Source organism: Cataglyphis hispanica, chromosome 22 (genome assembly GCF_021464435.1).
Source record: "Cataglyphis hispanica isolate Lineage 1 chromosome 22, ULB_Chis1_1.0, whole genome shotgun sequence".
In the NCBI taxonomy this organism is placed as follows: Eukaryota; Metazoa; Arthropoda; class Insecta; order Hymenoptera; family Formicidae; genus Cataglyphis; species Cataglyphis hispanica.
Window position 1 is genome coordinate 4,199,736 of NC_065975.1, and position 14,538 is coordinate 4,214,273.

The 14,538-nt window shown below is 30.4% G+C and overlaps 1 protein-coding gene across 5 annotated transcripts in view; it reads right to left on the minus strand.

The window, feature by feature from the left end:
* The window catches only part of LOC126857720 (collagen alpha-1(XVIII) chain), a 296,284-nt gene that overhangs the window by 193,548 nt on the left and 88,198 nt on the right, over nucleotides 1-14,538 (minus strand). For all 5 annotated transcript variants that reach the window (XM_050607420.1, XM_050607416.1, XM_050607418.1 and 2 more), the window contains exon 4: nucleotides 13,411-13,686. In XM_050607420.1, coding sequence (XP_050463377.1) covers nucleotides 13,411-13,686 — 276 coding nt within the window. The remainder of the gene's footprint in view (nucleotides 1-13,410; nucleotides 13,687-14,538) is intronic.

Sequence of the window (14,538 nt, forward strand, 5' to 3'; positions counted from 1 at the left end):
CCATGGTTAATATGGGGTGTATTGCAAAAGTTGGCTGTGACATATTGTTTGGTCATTGACAATTTGCCAAATAGCTTTCAATTATGTTTATTTAAATTTAAGAGTTTTTTAGGTCACTAAATACGACTCGATATAGCGGATGTCAAAGCTTAAATTTTTATAATATTGAATCCACCATTTTAAATTTGACAATTTTGACATTCCGCGGCCTAAAAGACTCTTAAGTTTAAATAAACATAATTGAAAGCTACTTGATAAATAATCGACTTAAGTCACAGCTAATTTCTGTAATACACTCCACATTTAATCATGGATATCTTATTAACCATAAACGACATCAAAAATTTCTTCTGAAATTTCAAAGTCCTAACAACATATTTTATTTTGATTGTAATAAAACTTCTCCAGCACGTATTGTAGCCATAATATGACAAAGTTCGTGAAAATAACCCGTTTTTGCAACTGTAATTGCAAATTTCTCAAAATTCTGACTCGATGGAGCAATTTAAAAACCGTGTTCGTATTCAATATCCAAAAATTTATAAGAGACGACATATCTCGTTCTGGTGTTAAAAAAAAAAATCATTTTTTGTTGAACGATGTAATTACACCATCAAAAATTCTTTTTTGAAGTTTTCTCTTCTTCTGTGATTAAAGTTTAACATAATATAATTTGTTGAAGAGCTTAATTAATCGCGATATATTAATTTTAGATATTATTAACTTTATTATATTAACAATACGCTAGATGAATAAGAAAACTGTTGACACAATATCGTGAATTTTAAATTCTTTTCTTTCAAACAAAGCAATTCTATCGACAGCTTCTTATCGCGCTTCAAATCGCGAGCTGTTCTCCAACATCGCACGCGTGCACGGAACAATTTAAATAAAAAACAGGATCGCAGAGCTCTCGGTTATGCGCTCTCGAGGAGTCTTTCATCGTTGCTGTCGCGGTCCGAAGGAAGAGAATACTGATCGAGGGGGTGAGCGTAATTTATTCAGAATCAATAATCAATTTACTGTCCGTCGCGCGGGTGGAACAACACCGGCCTCGCCGTGTCACGTGAAAGGAAAGAGCGGCGGAACAAGGGGTTGAAGATAGGAAACGAGATGTGTACGTAGTATGAGCGATACGGTTATGGCAAGCAAATATATATATATATATATATATATATATATATATATATATATAATCTGCGTCCATCAGTATTTAAATGAATTTCATCGAGAAGAGGGAAATGAAACGGATCTATGCCGTTGGTTTCTGCGTCTTATTTATTTTGCATCCATTTGCAAAGCATAATCCAGGAAATTGGAGGTAAGAGAGACGCTGGCTTCTGGTATGTAGAAATTGCCATTTAATGAGACGTATATCTTGGTCGCGTTATTCTTCAATTATACAGTTTAAAAAAAAAAAATAAAGAACACCGGAACGAGACGTCGTTTCTTATAAATTTTTGGACACTGAACATAAATCCGGTTTCAAAATTGCGGGATTTTATTTTCAAGAACTCCTTCGTATTATAGATAAAAATATGTGACGGAAAAGTTTTATTACAATCAAAATAAAGTATGTTGTTGGACTTTCAATCCTCAAAAGGAATTTTTTATGTCGGTTATAGTTAATAAGATATCCATAGTTAAATATGGGATATTGCAGAAATTAGCTGTGTCTTATTGATGGTTTACGAAATAGTTTTTAATTATGTTTATTTAAGAATTTTTTAGATGACTAAATACAAATCTAATGTCGAAATTGTCAAAATTGTCAAAATTCAAAATGATGGTTAATATGGCGGATTCAATATTAGAAAAATTCAAGTTTTAAACATCTGCCACATTGAGTTCACCATTTTGAATTTTGACAATTTTGATATCGGATTTGTATTCAATGACCTAAAAAACTCATAAATAAATAAACTTTAAATAAACAAAATTGAAAGCTATTTGATAAATCGCTAATTTCAGCAATACACTTTATATTGAACCATAGATATTTTATTAATAAACTAACATCAAAAATTTCTTTTGAAATTTGAAAGTCAACTATCAACATTTTATTTTGATTGTAATAAAATTTCTCCAGCACATCACATATTGTAGCTATAATATTACAAAGTTCATGAAAATAGTCCTTTTTTGCAACTTTAATTGCAAATTTCTCAAAATTCTGACATAATGAAGCAATTTAAAAACCGGTATTCAACGTCCAAAAACCTATAAAAAAGACTAGTCCCGTTCCGGTGTTTGAAAAACAGTCATTTTTTGTCGGACGGTATTATTAGTAAATATTCTTCTTTTTTTAAAATTTATTAGAAAATGAAGTATATTAAATTTTTTTCTCACACACGGTTTAATATAAAAGATAATTTTAAAAATATATCAAACTCTGATTAAGTTAAAAAACAATTTTAAAAAATTCATAACGCGAAAAGATGATAAGTTGATTTAAGAAGCATAGAAGTGCGTTCCCATCTACGACATTTATAATTTCTGCTTAACAATCTTTAGCTTTTGTTAATCAAGTCGGATTAATCATCCCCTTTGGGGATGATCGCGACTTCAGTCTGTGATGGATTATACGTAAAGAAAAAAAAAAAAGTTTTACTACAATATAGTCAACGCTAACTGACGTTGATGCAGCAAAGCTTAGCGACTTTAAGCTGTAATATTTTCATTACAGATTTATTAATCTCAAGAAAAACACTAATCCGTCGCTCAAACTTTTAAGATGACATCTTGAAAAATTATTCTGAGCATTTAAAAAGTTTATTCACATGCACATACATACACAAGCACAGTGGAATTATTCTAAACGTGCTCGAAAATGTGTTCTAATCGTGTGTTTGAAAATACATGCGCTCTATTTCCTTTCCCTTCGTGGCGTTTCGCGAAACACCGATAAAGATTGTCGGAAGAGGGGGTCGTTCGATGCTAAGCGAGATGAAGATGATGGGTGATGCTGCATGGCGGCTTATGAGAACGCAGAATGCGCATCCTCGCTCTCATCGTTCATTTTGTTTGCCGGTAACGCGTGATATTAAAACGTGGCATAACCGGTGCGCGGATCGCGCCGGGGTAATTTTACCGAATATATTACGAGTCTCTCTCTGAGATTTCGGGATCCTTTGAAAAATGGTTTACGCCAAATTCCATGCACGCTAATACTCCCACGATATACAGGGTGTTCCAGGTCAGGTCAATGAAATTTCAGAATCTTATAGGAAATTGAATTTGAAAGGCAAAAATTCCAATAAACATAGGTCTGGAAACGCTTCGTTAAAAAATACTAGCTAATAAACTTAAAAAAAAATCACGTCTTTTTGATGATTTTTAAAAATAACTTCAAAACTCTTTATTCATTTGCAAAATAAATTTGATGGATAATTAAAACTAAATTAGACCAATTTTGTTTAATTCTGATAAGACGTCCAAAAGATAATAAGTATATAATAATAATATTCAAAAAAACGTTCTAGAATAATTTTTTGTATGAAAATTATTGTTATACAATCACAGAAATAATTATGTACTTACGGTACAGCTATAAAAATTAACTAGTTTTAATCAGCGGATTAATGAAACAGGAAAATCATTTCTTTCGTTGGTGATGAAGAATTGAGATATCTCTTATAATTTATTTTTGTTAATAATTATATTAGAATCAATAATTTTTATTATGAATTCTGCAAAATAAGGTACAAATATAACTCCAAAACAATATTACTGAATTTAAATAAATATCAAAAAATAAATAAATAACTAATTTGACAAACTATATATAAGGTGTCTTATTTTAATTGTGCACCCCGATTAACATCGCAGAAAGTGGTCGGATGAAAAAATGCTTAGATCTTGCCTTGACTGGCTAGATCATATATTGATTTTGATTAACTAGAATTGTCAGTTTTCGTTCATCAAACTGATCACGATTACACACAAAATGATCTTTATATGACCTTTAGGGGTTACTCTAACCTCACATATGACAATATGTTTTTAACGAAAAATTTCCTCCTCTATCAATTTCCGGTGTCAAAAATAGATCATTCTATTTGAAAAACTAAAGTTAACCTTAAACAAGGTTATCTACGATAAGCTCAAGGTCACCATCGAATGTTTCCCTCAAAACTTTTAATAATCAATAACTTTTGTCTAAAGCATTTTTTCATTTTCTGCGATGTTAATCGGGGACAATAATTAATCGGCACAATTAAAATGAGACATCCTGTATATTCTCTACATCTGTTAATAATATGCATTATCCGAATCTTCTTAATAATTAAGACTATTTCTTTTTTATATCTACATTTATGATTCAGTAAACTACTAGATAGACATTGAAATTATTAAATTAATAATGACATAATTAAATTAAATAATTGAAATGAAATAATTAAATTAAATCCTTGAACAATAGCGGTCTATAATCCAAATATAATGAAACCAAGACAAAACTCGGTTAGCTCTTCGTCACCAGCGAAAAAAGAAATTATTCCTCCGTTTTGTTAATCTGGTGATTAAACTCGTTAATTTTTACCGCTATATTGCAAGTGTGTAATTATCTCCGTGATTATACAATAATGAAGGTATATGGAGTTGCTACAACGGGCCCGGCTGCTCCTAAATGGCTAATTTCTTCTAATGAAGTAACCGTCGCACACAGCCTCCCGACGGGAGGCCCGTAATGGTTCTCGTTGCGAGAACGGAAGTGGCACGAGCGAAAAAAAGCCGCAAGCCTGGTCGCGTAGTTAAAATTTTATGATCGCGCGTATCGTATTTACGACCGGCTAGAGCAAAGGCATGTGAGAGAATCATTGTTAAAAATATCATCTTATGCGGCGCCGCCTTTAATTAATGCTGGCTAAATGAGTCGCGCGGCCCGAGGTTAAGTAGACTCGACTGTTTATAGCATTTTTCAAGACGTTGTCTAAATAGAATTGTCGCAGTCAGCGTTGTCATCATTGTTGTCTCAAAGGTTAATTTCCTCGTAACAATTAATAAATCGCGCATTATGTTGTCTTAGAGAAAATTATTACTCGTTAAAAAGAATATCAGTCTTATTAAAATTTATTGATTTATTACTTCGAGTATATGTATTGTTTCAACAATTCTGGAATATTTAACTGTAAGATAATCAAATAATAAAGCAAATGTACAATATATATAAGTTCCTTGTATGTTGATAAAAATCTTAAAATAATTGTTTAAAATTTTACAAATTAAAAAAATTAATATGTCACATATATGTATTTTTTGTTAGAGATTTTAATAATTATTTCAATCAATTAATATTTTCAAATATTTTATTTATAAATAAAATTAAATTATTAAATTCAATAAGTGCATACTTTGTGCTACTTATTATTAACGACTAACCTTTAAAAATTTCTTCACCAGCCTGTCTTACGTCACTCAAAGTTATCTCAAAAATTAATTTCATCACAATTTTATAACAATTATTAAATTGCGCATTATCCTGTTTTAGAGAAAATCATTACTCATTAAAAAAATATCAGGCTCATTAAAATTTTTTAATTTACTATTTTGAGTATATGTATTGTTTTACAATCCTGGAATATATTTATATATTAAAATAATCACACAAATATGCAATACAAGTTCATCATATGTTGATAAAAATCTTATTTATATTTTTGATGAAATTTAAAATAAATATTTTAAGATAATAATGTGTCACATATATGTATGTATTTTTTGTTAGAGATTTCAATAATTATTTCAATCAATTAATACTTTTAAATATTTTATTTATAAACAAGTTACAAAGTTAAACTATCAAATTCAATAATTTGCACATTTTGTGCTACTTACTCTATTTGTGACTAATTTTTTAAAATATCACCCTGTATAAAAATCTTAGTATAAGATTTTTAATATAGGCCTTTAATATATTTGAATTAACACGCATAGAATTAACATTTATCTGAGCCACAAATAGCTCGTTTCAATAAGAATTCTTCAAGTCGTGGAATTCATTAATAATAGATCACTGCGCTGACATTTTTGGCGAACGATTAATTTTTTACAAGGAAACCGCGATCATTCTTTTCTCCGGCAGTGGAAACGCGCTTTTGTGTCAAAGCTCAAGTAAAACGAGGCCGGTCGACTGCCGCTTTTATTCGAATGTTACAACAGGCCTCTGCGCTCTATTCCAGGACTATATTCCGTATTCCGGGCTTGCTTATGTTGGCGCACGTTGCACGTGCACTTCGTCCTCGTTACCTACGACCTCTTTCCCTGCCTTTTCTTACAGACACCCCTCCTTACTAAGGATGGGGTAACGGCACGGGCGTTTTGCTCCGCGACGCAACGGAAGATCCTCAGGGTATTCTTATCGCAGAATTCGCCTCGCGCAAAGCATCGTACTAATTTTTCCATCGCATTGTACGCTGCTGTTTGTAATAATACGGCGGAATTAAAGGGGCAACGCTCGGGTTAATGGCCCCCCTCCTTTTTTTTTTCATCGCGACATTAAACTCCGCGCGGATGTCGAAATCTTTTTCTTACTTTATCTCGTCGTAAGTTTCTTTCCTCTACGTCTCTCTCTTCTTCTCAACGGTATGTCTTATCTCGTAATTGGAGTCCTGTAATTTCGAGATGCACGGCAGTAGCATCATCACGAGATTTGTCTTCTTTTCGCGATAACTTTTCAGATATTTCGCAAACGTAGCAACGCAAGTTCTATGCAAATTTAAGTATCATATATAAAAGTTAATTTTGCGGTATTAATGTAATATAAAGCTGACATGTTTCTAACGTAAATAGAATATACGTGCTGCAATATTTTTGCATTCACACATAGTGAAAATAAAACTCTCAGTTGAAGACCTTTTTTAATCTAAATCGTTTTAAAAGAAATATAATTTTTTTTTTAAACCTAATTTAGATAATCTGTCATTGGGCTTAAACATAAAGAAGACAGATAATTGGCTGTCATATTTTATAAATAAGACATTTTTGTATCTTTAATTTTAAATTCAATCACAAACATTGAAATATATAAATTTGTGTGCACAATCATCAATATTATATTAATATCAAAATAAAATGTTCCCATTATTCTTTCTTCTTCGTTTGCTTCCTCATAGAAAAAGCTTTGTTTTTTTTTCTTTTTTTTTCTTATTATGTATCTGTGTTTTTTTTTTTTATTTATTCTCTCAGCATCTTAATCTGAATTTTTCTGATGTTGAAATAGTAATTGCATTTTCCTTCTTTTTGTACTAAAGAGTCTTCTTTCCCGTTTATAAATAAATAAATAAATGATTACTGCATTAATCACAAAAATTTTGTTAAGCTGCATTTTTGCTGGTTATTGTTGAAGTTTATTATAAATGAGATTTATTATAGATTTTGCAAGATATCAATCGCTGATGGCTCTATGTATATGCACGCAGCGTGAACTTTTCAGATAAACGCGGCACGCGAATAAGCATTTGCGTGCATACAGGATAATTACGGATTTTAGAGCATGCCGGGCATATTGCGAGGCCGATGTGTGGAGATGAACCGCAGTGCAGCAAAATTGCCCAAAACACTCGGAATAACTGCGGTTCTGTGAGAGTCAATCTATTCCAGTAATGGGAGATCAGTAATTTATCGACAAGACTGTCCAATTCTCAAATGTCAAAAAGGATCAAACCTTCCATCTTCATTATCTTCGTTTAGGAGCATAAAGAGGTTTGTAATATAAAAGAAGAGAAAATTTAATAAAATATAAAACGGTTGGGAATTGTCTATTTGTTATAGATGTAAATATTAGAACAATTTTAAAAAAAGTATTACTGAAAGATATATTTTTCTATATATATATATATATATATATATATATATATATATATATATATATATATAATTCAGTTTTTTTATTTATAATAATGCTGCAAAAATATGTATTTAATTATTTTAGCTTACAAATTTATTTTGCTTATACAGGGTGTTCCAGACTTACCGCATCATCTGCTAATAATAGACTCTTGAGATTATTTGAATATGATTTTTCCTCAGCAAAAATGTTAAGAGAGATCATTATTTTTTGCAAGTTTCTAATTTTTTATCATATATTTTTAGTAACATCATATACTTTTAATAACTAAGCCTTAAATTATAAATTTAATAAATTATATAAATTTATTTTTTTCTCTGTTAAAATCAACTCTATTAAGTTAACGAATTAAATTACTTAAAGAATGTAATTTTAATTCTCTATAAAGGTTAGTTTGTAAATAGTCCTTCTTTTTGAATTGCTTATAACACAGAAATTATTATTTCGACGTTTGTGCTGAGGAAAAATCATCTTAAAATGATCTCAAGGATTTAGCAAATGGTACGGTAGGCCTGGAACACCCTGTATATAAAAAATGTTTACTTTTTTCCACCAGAAAGTTATCTTGATATACAATATGTTATATGTTTACAGTGCAGTTTTTTCTTTCATATTTTACGTTAAATTTATATTTTTAATGAGTTTTATTACCAAAATATGACAACTAAAACCGAGTTAATATGACACGCAAATAATAAATGTTTCTCGAAATGAAATGTGATAATCAAAAATATACGCAGAATATTTTTTATTATAAACATCATAAAATAGAATAATCAAAATTATTTGATTAAACAAAAACATCAATTTCCAACTACAAGAGAATTCCCCGGATGTAAAGTTAAATTTGGTCGGTGGAAATAATAATATTTTTCATTTGTATTAAAATATGGAAATTATTAGAAGAATAAATTTTTAAAAACTTTTTCGATATGCATGATATCAACTAACTACTATAAATCCTACACAAGTAATTTTGCAATCGAGCAAATGTTTTGTACAATATTTCTTTTATTTCTAATAGATGTTTTTTTTTATTTGATGCGTGTAAATATACAAAAAATAATTTTTCCAAAAATATAATACGTAAGAGACTTATACGTTTCATAAGAAATAAATATAGATAATTAATTCTTATGAAAAAATTCTTAAAAAAAGGGGAAAAATTTTCAATCCACTATATCATCTACGATTCGACCGTTGCTTTTTTAAAAATAATACGTATATACGTAGCTTATGTAAACCCCATTGCTTCCGCTATATAAAATACGAATATCGTGCTGTATTGCGAGAAAATTGCAGCTCGTATTCGTATATTTTTCTTACGAAACCATCACCTAACAAAGCATCTTCCCGTCGTCGAAAGAGAAAAAGAGAGGGAGAGAGACGGCACAATTTATAGAGATTAGTCCGCACGGGGTGAGAACTTGCGAATCGTGTTGATCGGAATGGCTGCGGAACTTTTCCACGTTTCGTTGTTATCCCGGGCAGATGTGAAAAAGTCAAACGAAAGATGCGGAGAACAGCATCGCGGGACCGAAACGACAGCGGATACACGATAAGAATATCCCCCGGGTGCGATGCAACTCTGTTCCGGTGTTTTTGTTGCGTAAAAATGCAAGAAAAGCTGAGCAGATCGCTGGGAATCGCGCGAATGTTCTTCCACACATGTATTCAGACATATTTTCATGTCTGATTATTTCACTTTTCTTCTTGCGATTGAAGAAATTTTAATAACCTTTTGTGTCAGGTTAGTTCTGATCACACAGTAAATAAGAGATGGCAATTGCAAACTGAAAATATATATATAAAGCGATACAAAAGCGGAAAATATTTTTACGTTTTCATATTTTCTATTATATTTTTCTCATATATATAATGCGCGTAGATAAACTATATTTTACTTACTTTTAGTAATATTATTTTTTTTGTTTAGAGGAATAAAAATGCAATACATAAAATCAAGTATAAATAATAATAAATATTTTTCAAAATAATAAATATTTAAAATATTAAAAAAAAAATTTATTTAAATAATAAAAATATTTTTTAGATAGATCATGCACTCGTGAAACATTAAATATTGTCAGACCAGTAATATTCACACGTGATGTAATTATGTATATCCGCATGCATAAAATGCACTGACAGATACACGTACCCTAATAACGGTATATATGTATATATTGATAATTTTCAATTTTAATAATTAAAATATAAGAGAGAAAGCGCGATTATATCCAAAAATTATCCATTTTCCAAACTTTGTTCCCAATTTTATGACAAGCGTGATTCCGTCCTCGCAAACATCAATTTGTCATCATTTAGATTACTCATGTATTCTGATTTAATTTTGAAATCAAGAAAGGTTCTTGCGAATAAAATTTTCACAATTTTAAATATGAAATGATATTCTTCTTTCTCATATTGATGTAATTAAATTGAAAATTATCTTGCATCTTAAAACGATCGATAATTATCGACTTTGAGATACGAACGACTTTTATAGCATTTATTAAATTAATAACGACAAGAATTTCCGATTACGGAAAAATAGAGTGTGTGAACATGTGGTTAGATAATAATATATTGAGATAGAAAACTAGTCGGATATATATTTTTGTGGAGTTAATAATGAAACAGTTAATATATATATTATTAATATAAGTATAATTAATATATGTATAAAATTCGAAATTACATGCATCTTTTCGCTTGACCTTATAAAAGCATATTAAAAATATGTGAATTAACACGCAAAAATTAAATTTTGTATTTCGACATAAAATATAACTGTAAAAAATTTTCTCGCGCAATTTCATTAATATTGCGCAGAAATTAATTATCGCAAGAGAATTCTCCGTCGCCCAAGATAAAAGTAATGCAACGTATAACCGATTTGAAATATTGCAATATGATACAGTGCGTCTATTATGGAGGATAACTAATTAACGAAGGATCGAGTAAATCAATGCATTTCGTGCATCGATGTGCAACACGTGGCCCTTGTGTAGATGGTCATATTGCGTCAGGATGAGAACTAATTATCCCTCTCCCATATTGGTAATATGTAATCACGCTGTCCTCGCTGTTAATATGATATAGAGGTTCTAAAGGATCGGGATGATACATAAATACTATTCCCATGCTCTTGCGCTGACAAGTGATATTAATTATTTGGAACAAAGCATGACAACGTCATTGCTTCGAAGAACGCTGCTTTAATTGACATGTTATACATACATCGACGGTTTTATATGGATTAATATATGCACGATTCTGTAGAAAATTTATGCATTATAATAGTCGCCGAAATTTACTCGGAATAGCTTAAATTTAAAAAAAATGATTATTATTACACACAGTTCAACAAAAAAAAAAAAAACAAAAAAAAACAAAAAAAAACATCGGAACGGGACTAGTCGTCTTTTATAGGTCTTTGGATACTGCTCTAGCTTTTGAAATTGCTCCATTAGAATTTTGTCAGAATTTTGAGAAACTTGCAATTAAAGTTGCAAAAAGGCCTATTTTCGTGAATTTGTCATATTATAGCTACGTGACGTAGAAGTTTTATTGCAATCAAAATAAAGTATGCTGTTAAGACTTTCAACCCTCAAAAGGAATTTCTGTCTCTCGAATCTCTATCGATTATGGTTAATGAGATATTCATAATTGAATATGGAATATTGCAGAAGTTAGCTATATGACATAGGTCATCAATTTATCAAATAGTTTTCAATTGTGTTTATTTAAATCTAAGAGTATTTTAGGTAACTGAATCCAATGTCAAAATTGTCAAATTCAAAATAGTAGACTCAATATTATAAAAATTTAAGTTTTCACATCTATATTAAATCCATCTTTTGAATTTGACAATTTTGATATTGAATTCGTATTCAGCGACCTGAAAAACTCATAAGTTTAAATAAACAAAATTGAAAGCTATTTAATAAATCGTCATGACTTAAGTCAGAGCTTATTTCAGCAATACACCCCACATTTAACCATGGATATCTTATTAATAATAATCGAGACCAAACATTTCTTTCGAGGACTGAAAGTTCTAACATACTTTGATTGTAAAACTTCTCCAGCACGTCACATATTACAGCTATAATATGACAAAGTTCGTGAAAATAGCCCTTTTTGCATTTTTAATTCTCAAAATTCTGACAAGATAGAACAATTTCAAAATCGGATTCACATTCAACGTCCAAAAATCTATAAAAAACGACTAGTTCCGTTCCAGTGTTAAAAAAAAAGTCATTTTTTGTTGGACGGTATTATTTATCAATGTATTTTCATTTGCAATTACTTTTTAATTAAATGATAGTCATACATACATTTACAAAAGATAAGTTTAAAAAATTATATTCTAAAAGATCATTCCAATATCAGTTTATGGATTGCATGAAATTAAAGTATATATAACGATCACTGATATTGGATTGATATTTAAACATAAATTTCTTAGAAAATTATGTTACTTTAATAAATATATGACTCTTTTTCATAAATTTTGAAACTTATCTTTAGGAGATTATTGCAAAATGCAAAAAAATCTCTCTATAATAAATCGCTGCTCTTTGAATGGACAATTGCGAACGATAAAAATCTTTCGATTTTTATTGTGTGCGATGTCCTTCTTGATCCATTCAAATGTTCTTTGAGAGAGCAATAGTGAGAAACTGAGGCAACAGATATGTCAATATAGGATCTTTCGTACTCGTTCTATTCCTTCGGAACTCACTACCCCTTATTTGATGGTGCTCACTACATTTTTGTGCCACTCTTTTACCTTGCTCTCTTTTTTATTTATTTTATGAAATAATGCCGGATATGGTATTAAATTCTTAAAGGATGTACCAATACAGATTTATCTTTTATGACCCGCTTTTAATTCCGCGGCCGTTCGTTTTTACATTTCATTTTGAAGTTTATGGCTGACCCTCTTAATACGATGAAATCCGTGAAACAAGTAACAAATGTGTAAGGAAAAATTCATTATAGATTCCCGAACGAATCATTTTCGTTTCTCGAAAAAATGCGAGAATTAATCCGAGATCTTCTTTTTCAGCGTATAAAAAAAAATATAAATTAAATCCTGAAATATATGAAATTCATTTTTGAATGCTCAGAGTACCAAAAAGAAAATTTGGCATATTCTTTTTTAATAAATTCATATATTTATATATTCGGCAAATAAACGAGATAGATTTTTCGGCGTATTTCGAAACGAGAGGAAAACGATTTCGTTCGGGAAGACGTCGCGTTGCGTGGCTTCACAAAACGAAATATATTCATCCTAACCTCAACGGTCACGAGTTCACGCAAGTTCGTTTGTCTCGTGTCAGTCGACTCGGGAAAAAAATTGCATTTTCGATTCGGAGGGAAGTCTCTTTATTCACGTTGCTTCGTTATGAATACTCATTGCAAGTTTAGCTAGGTCGGTTTCCATGAAAAACATCGCTAGCACAATAAGCTCAGCTCGTTTCGTTTCATTTGGGCCACGCAACTTTTTCTTTTTTTTTCTTTTTTGCAGAAACGAGAAATGTACTCACATCGTATCGTTCCTGGATGTGGGGCCCAGCTTGCGCGATGTAGAGCGTACTGGCGGTATCGAATACTAATTCCTGGGGGATTCTGGTGACCCTCTGTCGTGCCATCTCGTGGCAATTGAGGTAGAAGGTGACATCGGTTGTGGAAACCTTAATGACGATCTTCGACCACTTCTTCGTAAGCTTCGGCACGGTAAATTTCGCCACCTCCTCCGAGTGCGAATGCTCATCCGAATTCGTGTAGACCAGCGAGACGTTCTGGTTCGAGCCCGGTCCGTCCTGCGAGCATAATCAAAAAATGTGAAACTCATGTGGATCTAGCTTGACACTTTGCATTTTAATAACATTTAAATTTCTTAATTAATAAAATGCAAGTTTGTATAAATGTGAGATTAAGCAATTAATTATTGATAAAAACAAATGTGACTTTTTTTCACACAATATTCTGTATTAATAAAATGGAGGCATAATACAAATATATATTATCACTTCTTCAAAAAAAAAAAAGAAAAAAAAAGAAAAAAAAATTGTGCAAATTGGAAACTCGCACATTGCTTCCTCATAATTTTATTTCCTTCTTTTTATAATATTAGTAAAAATGTCTCATGTAAAAATATTTACTTCGATATCTCAAAATTTGCGGAAGTTAGAGCAACCACATTTATTTAAAAAAATTCAAAATTTTATAAAAAATGACCCCTTTTACTAATTCTCATCAAATTTGATGTCAACTATCTTTAATGTTATTATATTTATGTAAAAATATCTAGCCCGATATCTTAAAATTTGTGGAAGTTAAAGCGTGCACAGACATTTATTAAAACATTCAAAATTTCATAAAAATTAAACCCTTTCACCAATTCTCATCAAATTCAATACCAACCATCCTTTAATAATATTCTATTTAAGTAAAAATATTTAGTAAAATAAATCAATATTTCAAAATTTGCGAAAGTTAAAGCAACAACATCCTTTTTTTGAAAAATTCAAAATTTTATAAAAAAAAATCCCTTCACCGATCCTAGCTACATTCAATACCAACCAATCTTTAATAATCTATCTATTCATATAAAAAAATTTAGCCCGATCTTAAAATTTGCGAAAGTTAGAGCAACCACATCCTTTTTGTGC